Source organism: Colias philodice, chromosome 16 (assembly GCF_061535455.1).
Source record: "Colias philodice isolate Cphi_HAF_F1 chromosome 16, ilColPhil1 Martin Lab GWU primary, whole genome shotgun sequence".
Classification (NCBI taxonomy): domain Eukaryota; kingdom Metazoa; phylum Arthropoda; class Insecta; order Lepidoptera; family Pieridae; genus Colias; species Colias philodice.
Window position 1 is genome coordinate 9653165 of NC_143101.1, and position 21175 is coordinate 9674339.

Here is a 21175-nt window from a genome sequence, read left to right on the forward strand (position 1 = left end):
ATAAGGCTTAGGCTTAGGCCTTAGGCCTTAGATACAATATTATTGATCATTCAAAGCGTTTATAAGTACCCATGTCCGTTTCTGTGATCAAAACAAAGTCGCTTTCTCTGTCCTTATGTATGCTTAAATAATATATAAAAATCTTTAAAACTACGCAATGGATTTTTTTTTAAATACAGAATTACAGAGAGTGATTCAAGAGGAAGCTATATAGTATATCATCATTTACCTATTAGGTTTTAGATAAAGCGGGCAAAGCCGCGAGCGGAAAGCTAGTACATATTATACATAATACAGGGTGTCCAAAAAGTAGTAATGCTGGGAGGTAGAGGACCTAGAAAGCTATTCGAATTACCCCCATGTATGATAAACGATCTTTCGTATTTATAACTTTTTTTTTTAATTTTTCAGCTATCGCTGAGTACGATGAGATTTTTATTTATGGTGACGTAAATTATTGCGTTAAATGCTTGATTTTTTTGTGTGCTAAGCTGAAAGATAGGCCGATTCAGTAACATTTACTATCGTTAGACCTTTGAATAGAATAAAAAAAAAAAGAATTTAATGCCAAGAAAGATAAAATTACCCAGTATGTTCGCAACTTCAAGTGTGCATAAAAAATAAAAACACATAAAAAAAGTTTTCCGTTTAGCTTTTATAAACTTGCTCTGTCTATCAGCTACCCTGAAAATTGCATTTTACTTTTCATAAGGCTTCAATCGAAAAATTTAAATCTAAATGCGGTAGTTAAGTGCAAAATTTTAATTTCCATGATGATTAATAAAAACAAAGTAAAACCAATAAAACGGTGTTTAATTACAAGAAATTTTTAAAATGACCCCCCTCAATGCAAGTGCGACATCACCGGAAAAAGTCGAACCAGCATGCAAAAGTATCATCAAAATCCGTTCAGCGGTTTTCATAATATAATTAATAATTATTTCTATATAAACTTTTGAGATCTCTTAAGATAACTCTTAAGTAGTAGGAATTAACTATGATGTATTCGTATATTACAAAGCTGAAAGAAAAATTATTTTATTTTTTTAAGATGAGATGAATGAGTGATGTTAAGACTTTTAATTTAGGTAGCTAGCTACTAGTTATTATTCTGTGATTTAGGTACATAGAATAACTTCAGGTTACGATCAGATTGAAAAGATAGGAAAATTTTCCTTTTAATACCAGACAATGATTTTCCTACTTGTATGACACCAACTAAGAAAATCACGCTAAGGGTGATCGCTCATAATATTGAGTTTATGTATATTAAATTTATCGATACTAATAATATAAAGAGGAAAGGTTTGTATGTATGTATGTATGGTTTTCACGCATAAACTACTGGACCAATTTTGATGAAATTTGGCACAGATAATTTTTAGACCCTGAGAAAGAACATAGGCTACTTTTTATTGCGAAATATGTACCACGGGCGAAGCCGGGCCGGACCGCTAGTTTTTTTATATTTTGTGAAATAAAAAGTATTATTCATAATAAAAAATAAATGTATTTCTAAAAATAGCAACATTGATATATTTTGTGCCACTGTATAACAATATAAAATTACGTATTCCTTATAGTTTATATACCTACATTTAAAATGTGCTTATATAGGTAAATATAACAAATTATATTATGAATAGGTACATAAAACGTGCTTCATAATTTATTTTCTGCTTACATCTTTAAAAGTTAATGAAATGAAATGAAATGAAATGAAATGAAATGAAATGAAATGAAATGAAATGAAATGAAATGATTTATTTGTATATTAAGTAAAGTAATTCGTTTTACATTTTATCTACATTAAAGAACAGAAAAAAAATATTTTAAGGCATTAAAAATTGGACATAAGATATAAAAACAAACAATTATTTGTTAATTTTTAACAAAATTCCAAAAATAATCATTAGGTACTCATACATCAATTAGTTAGCAAATATTGTTCCATAGCTTGTCCAAATGACTTTCATCTTATATATTGGATTGTTATAAATTATTACATCTCCTTCATGACTCACTTCCTTAACAATTTCTACTGGGGCTCCAATATTTTTAAGCTCGTTATATATTTTATTATTCTGAGCAACCTTTGCATGCACTAATAAACCATTACCGAATGCAATCATTTCAAATACATTAGTAATATTTCTATCAAGATACAAAACACCAATGGGCAATGTTACACCTGTACATACAAATTCTTTACCAACATGAACGAAATTAGGTAGATTGATTTTAACATCGAAATTCTTCCTTAACAACTTGACACGTTTGCACACATCCATTTGTAACCATTCACTTTTCAACACTCTCCTTATTTCCTCTGTTGACTTTGTATTAAAATAAATTTGTTCATTCAAAATTGAGAAGTAAGCTCGAGATGTTTCCGTTGGACCATTAAAATTGCCGAAACTGTTGATCCATATAATATTAGTATTTAACTTGTGTGCTATTTCGTTGCTTTCAGCTACATCATTAGCCCAGAGTGAAACGGCTACACATTTTTCAGCGATACCAAGCAAATCTTTCACTGTTCTGTATGCATTGATGAGAATCACGTGTTTGTCCGTCGGTTTCTCTCCCACATACTCAAAAAGGAACAGTTTTCCTTCATAGCTGTAGCTTGCTGTGCATTGCTTTACTATTGCAGCGTCTACTTTCTCTTGATTACGAGTCTTCCAACTCATTGCCTTTTTAAATTTCTCAACAGCACATTCCTCTACTAAAATGTTGCATACCGCCCACGGCTTCTGAAAATCAATTAAAATAACAAAACAATAAGTTTGATGTTCCTGGACGTTATAACACAAACAAAAAAACAATTAACTTGAATAAACTATTAGACACATTTTTTATTTTTGAGAAGGAAAAATATTTGAGATTGATTTTTGAATCATCGAAAACCTTTGAATGCAGTTATCTTTCGTTTCAATGAAATGAACTTTTTTCTTTTAGTAAAATTTTCTATCTATAGTATTGAAATTTGAAAGTACAAAATGTCACTCAATATAAATTGCCTTCAAAAAATATTAATTTTATTTTACTTATGTCCGGGATAAACTCAAAAAGCACGTATGTATTTACTTCAAATTTGGTACAGAGATAGCTTGGAACCTAAGGAAGGACATACGATAGAATTTATTCCAGAAATCCTGCGGAACGGGAAGTATGCGGGTTTATCGTTGATAACGCGGGCGAGGCCGCTGTCGGAAAGCTAGTACATATTAATAAAACGCATAACTTACCCTCGTAGGTGTTTCCAAGAATACTGCCAACGCGGAATCGATATCCGAACGGTTCGTAATGATGCCCAGGCAACCATTTTGAATTTCTATTAAATTAAAATTTAATTTAAGAATAAGTAGGTAGAGTATTGTAAATCACATTTTTTGTAATAAAGTTTTTTATTTAACATGTTATTATAATAAAATTTAAAAATATCTACATATTTTTGTTTCATAAATACCTTTTATATTGTTGAATTTCAGTAAGTCAGTGTCGCTGTCAATTTCCAATTTATCATTGAAAATTGCTAATGATACACCTATCAGTCTGAAAATTAATATTTAAATACATTATTGAATATATTGGGGCCTATTTATTATTAATTTTATTTTGTATAGTACTACATAATTACTCTTTAGGAAACTATGATGGTACCTAGTTTTATATGCATTATTTGTTGGCAACTAAATACATTTATTGATCGTAATTTTTTTATTGTAATAAGAAAAACTACAAATGAAACGTACCCAGCTTGGGAACAAAGTTGTTGAAACAAATAACATATATATTTAGTCTTCAAAGATGTTACTATTATTGGTTTGTAGCTGCGATAAATCTGTGTGATCCAACCCAAATTCGCTAAGGGAGTGTCTTCGTCTATAAAGAGATATGGACCTGAAATTATATAAATAAGAATAATTTTAAAACATAAAATATACCAAATCATTAAATAAAACATTTTGCCAATTCCTAAATTAATTTTAAAATGGGGCATACACCAGTACTTTATTCTTCACAACTTTAATGTTGGCACAAATTAAATTTCTATAGTAATTTCCCTCACCTGTAACTTGAACATCAAGATCACAATTTTTATCATAAAGTAAATGGTTAACCAACAATTTTAAATCAAATTCGTCCACTTCTTTCATCGGTATGTTCCGTATGAAATACTCCAATTGGCAAAAGAGTTGTTTGTTTTCTTCAATAATTTCTGACAGTGTTCGGAACTTTTCCTGCAGTTTATTTAATTCTTCTCTGTTCCATAGCAGTTTAGACACATTATGAGATTTATAATGTGGAACATTATTTATTTCAGAACTCTGTTGTGCAATATACTCCTGAAAATATTAAGAATTACAAATTAAATTCGCTGATTATATATTTTGCAAAGTATGTATGCCTTTGAATATACTATTCTAGAACCATGCTGTTTTACTAAAATGTTGATACATAAGCTATAGTCTATTTGAAATTGTGTAAGCATGTGTTAAGCATCTACTCAATTGATTTTAAGTGAATATATTATAACAGTCGTCATTTATACATACCCTGGCTAAATTCACATCTACCACCATTTTGTCGAATTTTAATTCACCAGCATTCATTATACTGAAATATAATTATCTAAATTAATTAATGAGTTTTGAATATTACATATTATCTACATATAATTAATTTAACTACATTCTTACATTGAATAAAGTAAACGAAATGTACTTATATTATTTAAAAATCCCTGCTGAATTTTAGATCACCACGTTATCGAACTATTTTATTTTTACGTTATCTATATTAAGTGTAATCACATGCTCAGTATTGTATTATCAAAGAATAATATCGGAATTCGGAATAATAATAAAAATGATGTGAAGTTCAAAGATACCACAAAAGATAACTCTTTGATGTAAACAATAAACATTAAACAACCAAGTGACAACTGACAGTTGACACTTGTCAAAACCATTTTTTTTTGTAGGTACTCAATCGAACACAGACAAAACCCGATAAATAAAATATAAGTAAACCACAAGTAAACGAATAAAAATCTGTGATAAAAATAATCTTTGATAAAAACTGCACGTTACCTGCACATTTTAGACCAAAAATAGATATTTATTTGAGCAATGCAAATGTAGCTAATTAAATATATATATATTCAATCACAGAACAGTAAAAACAAAGTTTGTTTTGTTTTTACTCTTCTGTGTAGCGGATATTTGATGAAAAAGAGAACATTGAATGCTTTAATAATAGAGCTAATGAAAATTTAGAGTATCAATTAACCTATAACAAAATAAGTTGAATATGTGGTTGAATACTAGAACCTATTCTATCACCTTAATACTATCACCTTACTACTAAGCCTTACTATCAATTGTATACGTAGTATATTATTATTAGTCTGTGCTATCATATGGTAAAATTCAAATAAATTAAATTAAAATTTAATATTTTTCAATCACAACAGATTTCGATGCAGATCTCTATCACTGGCACATAATATGCACCACGATAAAAATAGTAGCGTTTAATGTCACATTGTTCTCTCATACCGTTCCAATTTCAAAGTCGCAAACAAACGATTGTAACTGACATGTCGGTCAACGGTGTATCAATATCGTATCGTTGTGTATTTTCAAAAATTCGCGCCAACAGCATGTATGTATGGTTTAGAAATTAAACGTGATGGCTTTAACACGAAAAGGGCAAGTTTACAGCGTCGGCAATTATTTGATGACTGGTAAAGTTCTCGGAAAAGGTCATTTTGCAAAAGTTGAAGAAGCAACACACCGTCTAATTGGGAAAAAGGTTATTGTAGAGCTGATCCTATTTTATAAATTAAATCTAATAGATTTGAACGAGTAGTGGATGAATTTATAAATTACCTACTTGATGAACTTATCACCTACCTACATTTTTGTTAAAATATTTTCCGTTACTTATTTATGTTAGCAGTTAGACATTAGCTGTGCCCCGCGGTTTTACGCGCGTGATGCGTACCTATAGCCTTCCTCAATAAAGCTATCTAACGCCGAAATAATTTTTCAAATCGGACCAGTAGTTCCTGAGATTAGCGCGTTCAAACAAACAAACAAACAAACTTTTTTCATTTATAATATTAGTATAGATAAATGGGTGATATAAAACCGTAGCCTACTAGATTGTGATTATCTGTTTGCATCAAAATTCCACCTAATCCTACCAATATTATCCATAGTTTCTGAGGATGGATGGATAGATCATATATAAATGGATGTTTGTTACTCTTCAATTCTTCACACAAATATGTACTACTTAACCGATTACAATTTTTGAAGATGCAATGTTGCGTTGGTAACCTTTCTAGTGTCTTTACATTTTTACATATAATAGCAAAATAGGTATCATTGGTTTTTTTTGCGTATATGTAAATTTTCCCCAAGTTTACAGCATAACCATGTAATTTCAGGTGGCGATAAAAATAATAGATTTGACATGTATCAAGGAAGACTATGCCAGGCGTAATTTACACCGCGAGCCCCGAGTGATGGCCAAGCTGCGCCACCCGTGCATTGCTGCTTTATACGAGACTATGATGGTAGAACTCTTGTGTTGTATTTTTATTAAGAAGTCTAGCCTCTTTCTTTAACAGCACAGCTGTACCTACTGCCTGAATGATATTCAGCCGTATCGTTTGATATAATATTTGATGAACTGGCTGGTCCTTAAGCTATTCATATTAAATAGTAAATAAATTACATTTTTTCTGTTCTGTGTAGAATTTAATGGGCACAGTAGATTACTAACAGTATGGAAACTATACATAAAACATTAGTCATCGCTGTGTTTTCAGTAGTGAGTGTCGTCTTTAGAGCGCACGAAACTCCTCTCGACATTTTTGCTATTGCTTTAATAGTGTGAAGGTAATTAGTAATTACTTTATCGAAAAGGCTTAGTCGATTTACTGGTCGTATTCTATATAGTCTCTCTATGACAATAGGTTACAGTACTGCAATCAATGGGGTTGCAATAAGTGAGCTAGCGTAATCGTCGGGGCTAGTGAAAGCTATGGGTAAAGCCGGGTCCACATTTGTATCAAGTAATTGTATCCGTATCAGGCGTATCGTATCGAGTATACGCATCCTAAGTGTGGACGCCCATTTGGACCATACCGTACCTTTTATCGCGTGAACCATAAATATTAAACGATTATATACGACACGTATCAGATACGCGGTTAATAGCGATCGGGGTGTATCATGATACGAAGTGTATCACGATCGCGATCATTTTGCGTCCACACTAGCAAACATGATACGCGTCGATGCTACGCGACGGAGATGTGATACGCGAAAATGATCAAGTGTGGACCCACCCTGATGGGTTGCAGCCACAGAACATATAAAAGAGGTTAGAATGGCAATAATTCGCCGTTCCTATAAGAACCGGTGTCGCCTGTAGGTGTGGCCAAGTCCACGAAGTTCGCTTACGCACATATTTCAAATCTAGCCAATCATAGCGCCGCGCGATCACGCGATTTAAAATGGAACGAATCATACGCATGATGATGATGTGAGCAGTGCTCATATCCTTGGCGCGTCTGCCCCGCCTACAATGCCTTTCTAACCTCTTTTATATGTTCTGTGGTTGCAGCACGGACCGCGGCTGTACGTGGTGATGGAGGCGGCTGGCGGCGGCGACCTGTGCGCGCACGTGCTGGCGGCGCGCGGCGCGGCGCGCGGGCTGCCCGAGCCGCGTGCCCGCGCGCTCGCCGCGCAGCTCGTGTCCGCCGTGCGGCACATGCACTGCAGGGGCGTCGTGCATCGGTGAGTATGGCAGCTATTTACGAAAATCGCCATGCCATACTTTTCGGACGGTTCCAAACGGTCGTCATACCGCCGAATATCGGCTGCAGGACGATGATTAATTGTGCAAAAATTAGCCTGGTACAAATTGTTGGATATTTTTTTTTCAATTAACGCATCCACGTCGGTATGGCGGGCTGTAAGTCACACCGGAGAAGTATGGCAGGACACTACTGCCTACTTCTTTTTTATGGGCTATCGGTAAATTCTAAATTTTTTGTGGAACAAATCGTTTGACACTCGGAATTTATCCAACGAGTTCGACTAACGCCCACGCGACTGGGCCCCCGGTACCAGCGTTCTGACCATCATTTGTCTTTTTATCATTGCGTACAAGACCCCTGTAGAACCGCCATACATAGACATACATAATAAATGACCCAAAATTTTGTGTCAGTACCTCTAATCTGTCATTTATTTAAAAACGGGAGAAATTTTAGAAACTTCGATATTTTCTGCAACGATTCGATTGCAAAATTTCAGTTTTTTATTTTTACAATAGTGCAGACAATTCACTTCAGCGAACGTGGTAGAATTTGTCGAATTAAATAAACTTGAATAATTAGGTATCTCATTTGAAAAAGGAGAAACTTTTTCTACGTTTTATTTTATCAAAGAGTGAAAAGTTTTTTTTTAGTTTGTTGTATTAATTGCAATTTATTACTTTTTGTGCTTGTCATTGCAATAAACTGATTTTACTCATGTTTTGTATTAATTGCAATTTATTACTTTTTGTGCTTGTCATTGCAATAAACTGATTTTACTCATGTTTAATAGTGATTTGAAAATGGAGAACATAATGCTGGACAGCACCAAGCAGTTTATTAAAATTGTTGGTAAGTATTTTAACGTACATCGTGTATAGTAACGGATTATATCAGTACCTACATTTACATGTCTATTTAAAGTTTAACTACTTTTTTACTTTGCTCTTAAGACACTAGTTAAAATTATTTGTTAATTGTAATCTAAATATTCCTTATCTCCATACTGTAGGTACTACTATATTATACTGTGTATATCCCACTAATTAATATTCTAAAATATGCGAAAGTTTGTATGTTTGTTACTCCGTCACGCAAAATCGGCCAAACCGATTTTCATAAAAAGTGGCATACACATAGAGGGTAACTTGTGTTAAAAGTTAAAACATAAGATAGGTAGTTAGTTTTTATCTAAAAAATGTCACGGGCACGGGAACTATGCGGGTTTTCCTTTGACACCGGGCAAAAGTTATTACCTACTGTATATATGAAGATATGTATACTGTATGTGGATATACTGTATTACGATATAACCAAATCACGTAAAATCTCCTTTGTTTTTTTATCGTTCTTTAGGTTAAGTAGTTTTTAAAATTATGTATCAAACTTGTTGTGGCAATAAACGTATTCATTCATTCATTCAAAAAAAAGAACATAAAAGTTGCACAAAATCAGATTTCGGTCTGTCGAACGTGTGGTGCGCGGGCGGTGCGCTGCGCACGCCGTGCGGCTCGCTCGAGTACGCGGCGCCCGAGCTGTTCGTGGACGGCCGGAGGTACGGGCCCGAGGTCGATTTGTGGAGCATGTGAGTGTTGCCCTATACGTGTTCTGTTTAATAAACTTTAACACATACATGTTTTCCACGAATAATGTGCGAGGAATGTGTTTGTAAAAGAAATAAACAATAGCATCACTTCAAACTTCAAAGTAAATGAAGCGATATGATTTGTTCTTTAGAAACATGTTCCTCGCACATTTTTGGTGAAAAGCAACGTAAATCTTTGTACTACATTTCTTGCAAATAAATAATTTGGATTTTGAAAGCACAAACACGCTTTTATTCGATTTATCTATAATATTATATCCTTCGTCAAAGACAAATTTTCTGCACTCATGAAGTAATTTCTTTCATGAAACACACACATTCAATCCTCAATCTCTCCCCATACCACACACATACACGCATATAGCAAGAAACCGACGGACACACACACACACACTGTTACTACAAAATAAATGCGATATTATTCTTTCAGCGGTGTGATAGTATACGGTATGGTGACGGGCGGGTTGCCGTTTGCGGGTGAGGGGGATACTACAGCGGGATCCGCACAAAGTTCACGGCCGTTATTACGAGCCGCTATAGCGCGCGGGTTCAGTAGGAAACAACGGGCCGCGCTTGCGTGTGTGTCTACTGGTATGTATGGTATAAAAAATATTGGATAAATAGGGTAAAATATTGTTCACAAAAAACTCTGGGAAGCTATCATATAAGAATAGGAAGGAAAAGATATCTAAAACAGGGTAGATGCAAATGTTATGCATGAACAGGCTAAATTTTGAAGTGAAACTTCTTAAGGCGCGTCGAGAGTAAAATTTCAAGGTTGCCTCATGGCAATACCATCTTGCTAAAGAAATTTCACTTCCGACACGTGTGCTAGGCACACACGCTCTTTTTTTCCATAAATATGAAGGTAGTTTCAAAATGCTTAAGCTGTAATATCAACACGTTATTAAGAATGCGTTGAGTGTGATAGGGTATTGAATGTAATGACAGTCACTGATATTACAGGGGAGAAAATAAAACTTAAGTATTTATTTACAATTAATTTATTTAATAATAAAAAAGTTAACAATTAATGGTGTTCCCTTTTCATGTTATACACTGAGCAGTTTTATGTTGATATAACTTCATGGGGCCACTCATGTAGCAAGACTTATGTTGTAGCTTCGAATGTATATTACTTCCCTTGCACTGCAGAATATCTGTAACAAAAAAGAAAAATCATTAGATAGATAAAACCCATGCTCTGCGTTTCTGTAATAAAAATGAAAAAGATAATCTTGTCAAAGTTTCACTTCTGACATGTGTGCTCGGCATACTTTGGCAAGATTAAGGGTGCACTCACACACATCAGTCACCGTCACGGCACGTCACCGGACAGGATTAAAAAAAAATATGTATCAATAGTTCTAGTATGACTCTGTTCCCACACGACAGTCGCCGGCACGAAATCTATCAGTGACGTCCCCGGTCAGGCACGTCAAATAATCTTTCCATACATGTACCATACTTTTATCCCCACTCACCCGGTGCCGTCACGTCTCAGTTCAGTCAGCGTCGTGCTACCGTCAATTGCTACATGTTCTCTAGCGTGACACACGTCTAATCACTGACTAACCTGATGTATGTGTTCAATGATTCAGTCAAACCGGCGACGTGACTGACGGACAACATGACGGTGACTGGTGTTTGTGGATACGTACACAAACCGTCACCGAACAGTCATCGGTGACTTGACGGTGACTGATGTGTGTGAGTGCACCCTTAAAGATAGGATGACGTGACGCAACCTTGAAATTTTAATCTCAACGCGCCATAAGTTTCAAAACTAATTTTGTAAAAAAGGCAAAACAATCCGGCTCGAAGGACCATTTTGTTGTAGAGTGCAAGATGTTCATCCAACAGCTTTTGGAGCCAAAAGTAGAGTTACGTATGAAAATAGAGGAAGCCGCGAGACACCGCTGGGTCAAAAGACCCGGTATGAGAATGAAGACGCACCCACTGACCGCGCCTGATAGTAAAGCTAATAGAGAGGTTTGTGCTTGAAATAGTCAAAATTGGGAGTCTTTTGTTTTTGAGAAATGTTGGAAAAATGCATTACAAGAAATAGGAAATCTAGTAACGCATTATTTTTAAATGTTATCGAATAATAAAGTTGTATTTTATAAGAAAGTCAAAATTTTAAATAAAATGAAGCGGTTAGTCATTAAACGGAGACACAATAAAGTCAAATCTACGATTAAAAGGACGACGAAAAAATTAACGACAATTGTGCCAAATTATGAAATGGAATTAATTTTATTTTCAGATTTACCGACAAATATCCGAACTATGCGGCCAATCATTTTTGGACATTGTAGCTCAGATAAAAGCGGAGCCCTTTGGAACTACAGCCGGCATTTACAACATTAAGACGCATCTCCACCAAATGCAAGCGGCCTCTGGGCCAGACCTGCTCTGGTCTTCCAGTACCCAGGAACCGAGACCAGTGTCCCCTCCAGAATATCACGCGAAATATGAAATCGACACCCCTGTTTCCAATTCAGTGCCCAGTATTGCCAAATTTGTTCAAGCCAGACACTTAGATAACCAACGGATTACCCCAAAACAGTCTTCTGAAGCTACAGTGTCGAAAACTGAAGACACTAAACAGTCGAGCAAGATATCTCGACCTTTAAGCATGTTGGGACTCAGGAAACCGGTTTTCAGGGTGTATGAAAATGGGGATGGTTTGGACCGCAGGCTGCCAAGCATTAATGAGCATTCCAATCCAGATTTGAATGATAAAAAGAATAAAAAAGAGTTGAAACCACCAGTTAGAAATGAGGGGGTGAGGTTAAATAGTTGTCCCAATAAAGTTAGCGATGTTAAACGGTCGGAGTTTTATAGGCGTGCTGGGGATGGATTGCCAAGGTAACTACTATACGTTGATATAGATGTTATTTTAAATTAGATTCATAAGTATTAAAATGAACGCAGTCGATTATTGAGTTGGAAATGACGACTTTTTTGAGAAGTCCTTATAATAAAACTTTTGCATTACTGGATGTGGCCGTATCTCTATAAATGCATGATATATTCAATTAATACTGTAAACGCGAACGTTGAAGAGCGTTTTATTTCAAGCAAAAACCACTGAACATATTTTGATAATACTTGGCAGTGATGTAGTTCATGTACCATCATAATACATGACAAATTTAGAAATACTGACTTTTAGCCCACAGGTCAATGCCTAAAACTTGTTATTATAATTCCAGTTGGCGAGCGAGTGGTGTGCCGAGACCGCAAGCGCCGAGAATATTGATACAGAGCAACGCAACTACAATCAAACGGGCTTCTTTGGGGTCAGTGGAAATTTATTATTTTTTCTACTAGCTGTGCCCCGCGTTTTTACCCGCAGTGCTCCGCTCCTGTTTGTCTTAGCGTGGTGATATATAGCCTTCCTCGATAAATGGACTATCTAACACCGAAAGAATTTTTCAAAATGGACCAGTACTTCCTGAGACAAACAAACTCTTCAGCTTTATAATATTAGTATTGATTATTTCAGAATTAAACAATATTCGTATGTAATTAAACGTATATCGTTTGTTCACAGGTGACTCAATCGATTTTTTCGATTATTTGATGTTTTAAAATTTTGTATGACCCTTTTATAGATGTTCTTATTTAATACTAGCGGTCCGCCCCGGCTTCGCCCGTGGTACATATTTACGTTTTCTCTACATAAGAACCATCCTCGTACTTCAAGGAATATAATAAAAAAAGAATTATCGAAATCGGTTCAGCCGTTCTCGAGTTATGCGCTTACCAACACATTTTGCGATTCATTTTTATATATAAGATTTTATAAGTTATAAGAGTTATTGTTACAGGAACATTATAAGCCCACATTCGTCGTCAAACAGCCAATGCAAGAGCGAGAGAGCGATGCCTGTGAGTGTTCAATACAGTTTAATTTTATCATCTTTTTATTAGCCATTTTAAAATACAGAATGGCCAAAGGAAAAATATTTCAAATATGACTATCACATGCATTAGCCAAGTTTAAGCGTAGATCTAGATTTAAGAACTTCCTTATATTTTTATTTCGTTCTGTATAATTTTGCGTAATTTTTTAAGCATCGTGTGTGTTGGTCTAAATTATTTATTTTATTTTAACTTGCAGGTGAGTTGGTATTCAAATAGGCCTATAACAAAGGAGACATATACGCAACGTCTCCGACGGACAGCACCGATCAAATGACGATTTTTAATACATTCAAACTTAACTTTTCGATGAGCTTATTTTTTAAGATTTTTACTGAAATCTTTGTGTTAATTTGTATGTAATTTTAAGCGAATAAATTTGGAAATTATTCTTGATTCGAAATTTGAATTGGTAAATAATAAGAGTGATGACGTGATTAAGTATTTTATTCGTTATTCAATAATATAAATATTTTTCAATCGCTATAGAATCAAAACCATAAGATCAATCAAATTGTTTTCTGGTGTACATCCGACTCGAAGGACCTATTCAATTCAGTTTCATCTATACCACATCTGCAAGCAATTACTAAAAAATGTTTTTAATGCTTATTCATATTGATAACATACCAAGTTCTAATATTACACACAACCGACTACTATTAACCTTGTATTAATGGCAAATATTTCTTGATCGACAATGTTTCTAGAGATGTTTAAATCTTTTGACTTTTGGAGAACTTATGGTGGTGGGAACCAAAGGGAATAGTGACATGGCGGTAACATAGATAAAAACGTTTATTCACAGAATACAAAAACAAAACATATAAAAACAATTGAACAATACAAAAAAGTAGGTAAGGCACACCCCGGACACTCCATACAAAATTATCGTTTTGACAGCCACCACACTGCAAATGTGTGTGTTAACGCTTATGGTTGGCACATTTGTTAGAAAAAAATTCGCGTTTTTCTGATGAAATACATCCGTAAACAGCACAATATCTAACCATTTTCTACGAAAAACGATAATCACAAATCCAAAATAATAAAATTACTTTATTGTCGAGCCAATTTAATAGGCAACATTTGACGTCTATCAATTTTATCTTCGAAGAGAGGTAACCTGCTTAAAATCATCGATTAAAGTGAATTAATCGATACGGATTTGAAACATTTGTCAATCGAATTTATTGATTTATGATAATTTTTATTCACAAGTAATCAATGCATTCGATTCTAGATGTCAGATTTCGATTTTTAGAGTAACGTCTCTGGTATTTAAAAAGAAAAAAGGTTTATTGACACAAAATTGTAGTGACGTCAGTTCTTAAATTCAGAAATTGTTTATTATGTTTAAAATGGTTTATCAGTAAAATGAAATCTTAAAATTACTTGTATCGGTCATTGTTATTATAAATATGTAGTCGTAATTGAAAAAAGTCAAGCAAATGTGCAGTTCTAACAAAACGAAATATGATGTTATTCTATGTCGTCGTTACTAGGTTACGTTCTTGAATTTTGTTGAACTGTCAAATGTTGCCTATTAAAATGGCTCTACTATAAGTCAATTTGTTAATGTTGTCAATCTTCATTGTAGACCGGGAGATACAGACACAAAATTTCGAGTCATTTGTAACAGGATGGCGGTTCTACAGGGTTCTTAGTACGCAATGACAAAAAGAAAAATGATGGTGTGAACGCTGGTACTGGCGGCTTAGTCGCGTGGGCGTTAGTCGAACTCGTCGGAAAATAGCGAAAGTCAAACGATTTGTAACAGTATGGCACTTATTTTTCCTGTAAGTTTGAGGATCAACGAATATAAATACAAAATTTCAAAGATCTAGGTGTTGGAAATCTTCACTTATATAAATTAATAATAAATTTATTTTTCAAGTATGACAGCACTTTTTCACCCTACTAGAAGTATGGCAAATATAATAATGGTCACATTTTATCAAATACTCTCCAAAAAGCCAAATGCAATACTGGTACAAAAAGATAGGCGAAATAAAAAAATTTTGCAGATTTTCGGCGGTATGGCGACCATTTGGAATCGTCCGAAAAGTATGGCATGGCGATTTTCGTAAATGGCTGCACGACGATGGTTACCTGTGCAAAAGTTAGCTTGGTACAAATGGTTGAATAATTGTTTTTTTTAAATCAACACATTCGCGTCGGTATGGCGGGCTGTAAGTCATACCGGAAAAGTATGGCATGACACTACCGCCTACTTCTTTTTTATGGGCTATCGGTAAATTCTAAAATTTTTGTGTTACAAATCGTTTGACTTTCGCTATTTTTCCGACGAGTTCGACTAACGCCCACGCGACTAACCCACCGGTACCAGCGTTCACACCATCATTATTCTTTTTGTCATTGCGTACTAAGACCCCTGTAGAACCGCCATCCTGTTACAAATGACTCGAAATTTTGTGTCAGTATCTCCCGGTCTATTGCGTATCGTCCTTGCAGAAAAATGCGGGCCATCTTATAGCCTGATCGTGCGGGGTGAGGTAAGTGTTTAATTTTGGCGGGAGGCGGAGAGTGTCCGTTCTGTAGCGTTTAGCTACTATTATGTATTCTGTGAGTAAAAGACAAACTCACCAGTAAGTGGTGATCAATGGTGGGGCATGTGCGTGGGGTTGGTGATGGCAGCAAGGCGCGTGTACGTGGTGCGCGGTCGGGCCCGCGCGGGGGACTCCCCGCCACCCGCCTCGCTCTTGAACACGGCCACACAGCGCCACTGGTTCAGGTATTGCACTGGAACAATTATTTGCATATTATCATGATCCAGTCATTATAGTAAGTTCACCTCGGAACAAATTATTACAATTATCTTAATGTTCGTCAATCAGTTAAAAATTATGTATATAGGCAAAAAAAATTGACAAAAACTCAAACTCAAACATTTATTTATTCAATTAGACTTCTTCTAGAAGCACTTTTGATACGTCATTACATATTTTTAATATTTACCACCGATTCGGAAAGCAGTATCTACGGAGAAGAACCGGCAAGAAACTCCATAGTTGCTCTATTAAATCGTGTCAGTATTACAATTTAATTTTACAAAATACATAATATTATGTAAAATCATATATTATAATAATATGCCAAAGAACAAAAAAAACACAATCGCACTAATAATATTAATGCTGCAAAAAAACTTTTAACTAACTTTTCCAAAGTCGCACGCAACAATCGTCCCCGGAAGAGGCCAAGAGTGTGCCGGTGACGTTCCACGACACGCGCCACACGCACGAGTTGTGGTCTTCGAACGCGGCGAGTACTTCGCTACGGAATCGAACCCCGCACCCGTTGCTGTTGCTCGATGACTCACTGAACAAAAAAAAATTCAAAATACCCTCATTTTTTTTGTAAACAAGAAGATTTAAAAATTACGTCACATAGTAGTAAGAAAGGTAAATATCGACAAACTATTAAATTTCTAATTACCTACGACGAAGTTCATCATATTTTCATCCGGTTTGAAAATTAGGCGAGTCATTCTAATAATAAATAATAAAATAGTTATTTTTATCGAAATGTAAACAAAAGAAAATAAATAGACATTTTTTATTACAATCTTTTAGCATATAGATTACTTAAAAAAAAAACAACTATGAAAAAAATGAAAATAAATCCATACTAATATTATAAATGCGAAAGTAACTCTGTCTGTCTGTTACTCAATCACGCCTAAACTACTGAACCAATATGCATGAAATTTGGTATGGAGATATTTTGATACCTGAGAAAGGACATAGGCTACCTTTTATTGCGAAATATGTACCACGGGCGAAGCCGGGGCGGACCACTAGTATTCAATAAATTAAAATAAGCATACTCACGGTAGAGGTTCAATTTTAATAATCCGTACGTCCTTAGTAGCAACGGCCAGCAAATGGAAGGAACGTCCGAGGTTTGGTGCGAAGGCCAAATCGTTGACCGGCTCTACGACAGACGAGAGACATTCCGTGCGCGTCCAGCGGCGGGAGGCTTCACTGTATCTGTGAGACATTTTATATTATACTAACTACGCAGCGTGGTTTCACTCGCCGACGAATTCACAAGCAAAATAAGAGTATTTACATCATAGCAAAATTGATTGATGATTCTAAAATATTAACTACTAGCGACCCGCCCCGGCTTCGCACGGTTGCAATGCTGATATTAAATACACTACAGAAAAACTGTGAACGTTGTCTAAAAAACATAGCGGCCCGGCCGGCCGGTACCGCCGCAAATGCTACGTCCCGCAATTTTTAAATCTGTAATATCTTCGAAAATATTCACTTAAATCATACGGTGTAAAGGGCCATATAGATCTATATTAAATGAACAATGTATTCAAGGTATTTAATTGGTTAAGAATTAATGCTGTATTGGTGAAAATCGCTTCGAAAATTAGCTATTATTTGTCGTAAAAAGTAAATGACAAAAAAATGTTATTGTGGATTATCCCATAAGAGATAGACATATACCATCGCGGACTTTTCTGTAGACCTTTTCAATGTATATAATACTTAGTACATTATTTTGATCGTATAAAACTCGTAGGGTTTAGCCTGCGTTTGCAATATAAGCGGAAAAAATGTAATTTTTTACGACATCACATTAGAAACCTCAAAAATAACAGTACTTCTCCACTATTTAATGGATGTTATTATACATATAAACCTTCCTCTTGAATCACTCTATCTATTAAAAAAAACCGCATCAAAATCCGTTGCGTAGTTTCAAAGATTTAAGCGTACAAAGGGACATAGGGACATAGGGACAGGGAAAGTGACTTTGTTTTATACTATGTAGTGATGGAGTTTCATGTCGGTTCTTCTCTGAAGAAACTCCTTTCCGAGTAGGTGGTAAATAAAATTGAATAAATAAGTTTGAGGTTGAGTTAATATTCCCGGAATCATATTCACACATAGAATATATATTAATAAAAATATGTTTAACTTCAATATTTAATAAGATTTTGAAAAGTAAAACTTACTCATATATAAAAACTTTTCCGTTGCAAGTTTTATCGCTTTGTGAGTTCGCATTAGCGACATTTGGCTCGTCGCTACCTACGGCTATCATAGGTGGATTGGAATTTACTCTGCAAATAAATTAAATTAATATAAAATCTAATACGCACATACTATAAATTAAAAATATTACACAGTTCAAAAAATAATAATAAATTAATAACATCACTGAAAAAATTGCTTGGAAAAAACATTTTCTACATTGGTTTCATATTTTTTTAAGATATAATATCTATTACAGGCAATAAGTAGTGTATGTTTATTGGTTCGTCCAGTTTAAAAAAAATGTATATTGTATATTTTCTTATGTTGCATTCTATTGACTAAAGCTTTTTTTTAAAATCAGAGTTAAATATTCTTTTAAACTGGATTGTGGTCTTATATATTTTACCTTGATAGTGATGGATTCCAGGAGAGACAGCTGATGGACACTTTAGTGGGTATTTCATGCTGTAAGGTCCACTGTGCTAAATTCATTACATCGGGAGCTTCATATATTCTGAAATAGTATTGATCATTTTGAATTATTGTTACCAAATTCTTGAAAAATATCTATCTTCTATGACATAAGCAAAATATATTTGGATCTAATAAAAACATATATTTACAGAAAAAGCAATGAATTAAGCTTTTAACTAGGGATGTAACGATACCGATACCGATACCGATATCGATGGCTTGGTAGAAAAATAAATAGTGAATTATGCATAAAAAGTTACCAACATTTAACAGAGACAACTGTTAATCGTATTCTTTTAAATAAAAATGCCAAATCAAAAAACAACAAAACCATTTATTTTAGTATTATTATTTTACGAAGTCAGTTAAACTTTAAGTTATTACTACAAATTTACATTACTACAAATATCGGTATCGGTATCGTATCGGCAAAATCATGTATTGTTACATCCCTACTTTTAACTAAAGAGCAATATAAATAGGTTGTGTACAATTATTGTAGAAATGTGTAGATTGTAGAATTAAGAATTAAGTCTAACAGTGATTTTCTTTTTTACATATTTCTCAGTGATTATAAATTTTGCCCCAATATTAAAAAAATCAATATGTACAATGCTAAGTTTATTAATAAGTCATTTTCTAATTACAACTAGAATTACCTAATAATACCATCCGCTGAGCAAGTGACTAGTTGAAGCCCTAAGTGCTTTGGTCCAAACTTAACATCCGTCACTGATGTCCTCGAGTCAACCAGGTTTGATCGTTTTACCCAGGTTCGGAGGCCTTTTTCTGCACCACTTGAGGTTGTGTCACCTTACAAAATAATACTAGAATTGGTGATGTTATTTTTATAAAGAAACAAGCAAAAGAAAATGAATATTACTTATCTATACTAATATTATAAAGCTGAAGAGTTTGTTTGTTTGAACGCATTAATCTCAGGAACTACTGGTCCGATTTGAAAAATTATTTTGGTGTTAGATAGCCCATTTAACAAGGATGGCTTTAATATATTATCACGCTAAGACCAACAGGAGCAGAGACATGCGGGTGAAACCATGGGGCACAGCAAGTTAGTAATAAGTAATTTAAAAGAATGAGATTAGTATTTGATGATTTTAAGGAATATTATTGACATTCATACTTATGCCTATTGAATATTTATACATTTTTATACCTAGAAGCAACTCTTGTTTTCGATCCACTATCAGAATATTGTAGTACTTTTATTTATCAACTGAGTAATATTACTAATATCAGTTTTACCAAGCTATTTTTACTACATAAACTACTACTAATACATAATCATGAATAGAAAAAAGGAAGCATACCAACTTCTTCCCAAATTGCGGCTGTTCTATCAAAGGAGCATGTGGCCAGCACTTGCCCAAACTCAGGGTGCGCCCAAGTGACCTTCCACACCGAACCGTGGTGCGCTTTCCAGCTTGCTGTGAGCTTCCAACCACCTTCGCCATCAGAATCCCAGACCTAAGAACATTATTTAACCAACTGGATATTATAAATAAACTATAAAATATAAATGGAGAACTTGGAAGACGTTAATTTAATAATTGCAAAAAAAGACGGGTTGCACTCCGGTAGTGCCGGCAGAAGTGAAAACTTGATTATTAACGTTCAGCATGTTTGATATTTTGGAATGGTATCCGTCTTACGCATGGAATATAAGGGCTAAAAAAAAATCCGTCTTACGCTTTTTCGATCAGGCCACGTGTCCTGACGCGAGTTTAAGATTTTATGCCCAACGCCGCTAAAGAAGTTTTCACTTCAATATAGCTGTGAATATTTCAAGTACCCAGTTAGAATGGAAACGAAACTTTCAGGTGCTTTGTTTACAAAACATTCGGCTTTAAAATTAACGTGCAGAAACTAACAATGTATTCTTTATATTATATTTGGCTGATAATGTGCACTTTTATATTATAATACGTCTTTGTTTCAGCAAGTGTTGATATATTCATAATTATAAATAACAACTTATCCTACCTTTACATATTGGTCGCTAGAGCAAGTCGCCATTCTTTCTCCGTAAAAGTCATACGCAACATCATGAATTAAATCTTTGTGATCGGCAATAATTGTTTGCGATTCAAATAAGTTGTTAACTCCCATTTCACCCATTTTTACGACTTTAAATTATGTAGCTAAAATCTAAATATGTAGTAACCGAATTTAAAAATCCACCGATACTGACATTTGATTATGACTGATCAGATGACAGTTTCGGTGTTGCACTTTATCCAGTAATATTGAAAAAAAAAAAATTGCCAGATTTTGCTGCGT

The 21175-nt window shown here is 34.5% G+C and overlaps 3 protein-coding genes and 1 long non-coding RNA gene across 7 annotated transcripts in view; 1 reads left to right on the plus strand and 3 right to left on the minus strand.

Moving 5' to 3' along the window:
* Positions 1 to 21175, minus strand: part of LOC149481923 (uncharacterized) — a 172156-nt gene that overhangs the window by 21602 nt on the left and 129379 nt on the right. The window lies entirely within an intron of this gene.
* LOC149481927 (uncharacterized) lies at positions 1781 to 4925 on the minus strand. Its single transcript, XM_089705131.1, has 7 exons — positions 4707 to 4925; positions 4563 to 4623; positions 4076 to 4352; positions 3759 to 3906; positions 3473 to 3558; positions 3252 to 3337; positions 1781 to 2756 (listed from the first exon to the last, which is right to left on the minus strand). The coding sequence occupies exons 2-7, from the start codon at positions 4617 to 4619 to the stop codon at positions 1932 to 1934; spliced, it is 1479 nt and encodes a 492-aa protein (XP_089561257.1). The 5' UTR covers positions 4620 to 4623; positions 4707 to 4925; the 3' UTR covers positions 1781 to 1931.
* On the plus strand, positions 5695 to 13741 carry LOC149481928 (hormonally up-regulated neu tumor-associated kinase homolog A-like). The gene is made up of 11 exons (XM_089705145.1): positions 5695 to 5823; positions 6464 to 6592; positions 7648 to 7820; positions 8637 to 8695; positions 9299 to 9428; positions 9880 to 10040; positions 11290 to 11441; positions 11716 to 12320; positions 12668 to 12754; positions 13286 to 13346; positions 13579 to 13741. The coding sequence occupies exons 1-11, from the start codon at positions 5701 to 5703 to the stop codon at positions 13654 to 13656; spliced, it is 1758 nt and encodes a 585-aa protein (XP_089561271.1). The 5' UTR covers positions 5695 to 5700; the 3' UTR covers positions 13657 to 13741.
* Nup44A (nuclear pore complex protein Nup44A) lies at positions 10438 to 21098 on the minus strand. Of its 3 annotated transcripts, none has more exons than XM_089705139.1 (9): positions 20879 to 21098; positions 20206 to 20362; positions 19534 to 19687; positions 18807 to 18914; positions 18379 to 18486; positions 17234 to 17392; positions 16561 to 16721; positions 15987 to 16142; positions 10438 to 10609 (listed from the first exon to the last, which is right to left on the minus strand). In XM_089705139.1, the coding sequence occupies exons 1-8, from the start codon at positions 21011 to 21013 to the stop codon at positions 16000 to 16002; spliced, it is 1125 nt and encodes a 374-aa protein (XP_089561265.1). In that variant the 5' UTR covers positions 21014 to 21098; the 3' UTR covers positions 10438 to 10609; positions 15987 to 15999. The 3 variants fall into 3 exon arrangements, with proteins under 3 accessions (XP_089561265.1, XP_089561266.1, XP_089561264.1); XM_089705140.1 differs by having other exon boundaries at positions 10438 to 10592; positions 15983 to 16142; XM_089705138.1 differs by having other exon boundaries at positions 10438 to 10598; positions 15979 to 16142.

Bases quoted from the DNA above. Each gene is read 5' to 3' on its own strand.
- LOC149481927 (XM_089705131.1), bottom strand. From the start codon at position 4,619: ATGAATGCTGGTGAATTAAAATTCGACAAAATGGTGGTAGATGTGAAT. The intron at 4,353-4,562 runs GTATGTATAAAT...TAATATTTTCAG, and splicing joins TAGATGTGAATTTAGCCAGG to GAGTATATTGCACAACAGAG. The intron at 3,559-3,758 runs GTACGTTTCATT...ATTAATTTTCAG, and splicing joins CAACTTTGTTCCCAAGCTGG to ACTGATAGGTGTATCATTAG.
- LOC149481928 (XM_089705145.1), top strand. From the start codon at position 5,701: ATGGCTTTAACACGAAAAGGGCAAGTTTACAGCGTCGGCAATTATTTG. The intron at 7,821-8,636 runs GTGAGTATGGCA...CATGTTTAATAG, and splicing joins TGCAGGGGCGTCGTGCATCG to TGATTTGAAAATGGAGAACA. The intron at 12,321-12,667 runs GTAACTACTATA...TTATAATTCCAG, and splicing joins GCTGGGGATGGATTGCCAAG to TTGGCGAGCGAGTGGTGTGC.
- Nup44A (XM_089705139.1), bottom strand. From the start codon at position 21,013: ATGGGTGAAATGGGAGTTAACAACTTATTTGAATCGCAAACAATTATT. The intron at 18,487-18,806 runs GTAAAATATATA...ATTTATTTGCAG, and splicing joins TGGAATCCATCACTATCAAG to AGTAAATTCCAATCCACCTA. The intron at 16,143-16,560 runs GTTAGTTAAAAG...TAATTGTTCCAG, and splicing joins TTGCGTGCGACTTTGGAAAA to TGCAATACCTGAACCAGTGG.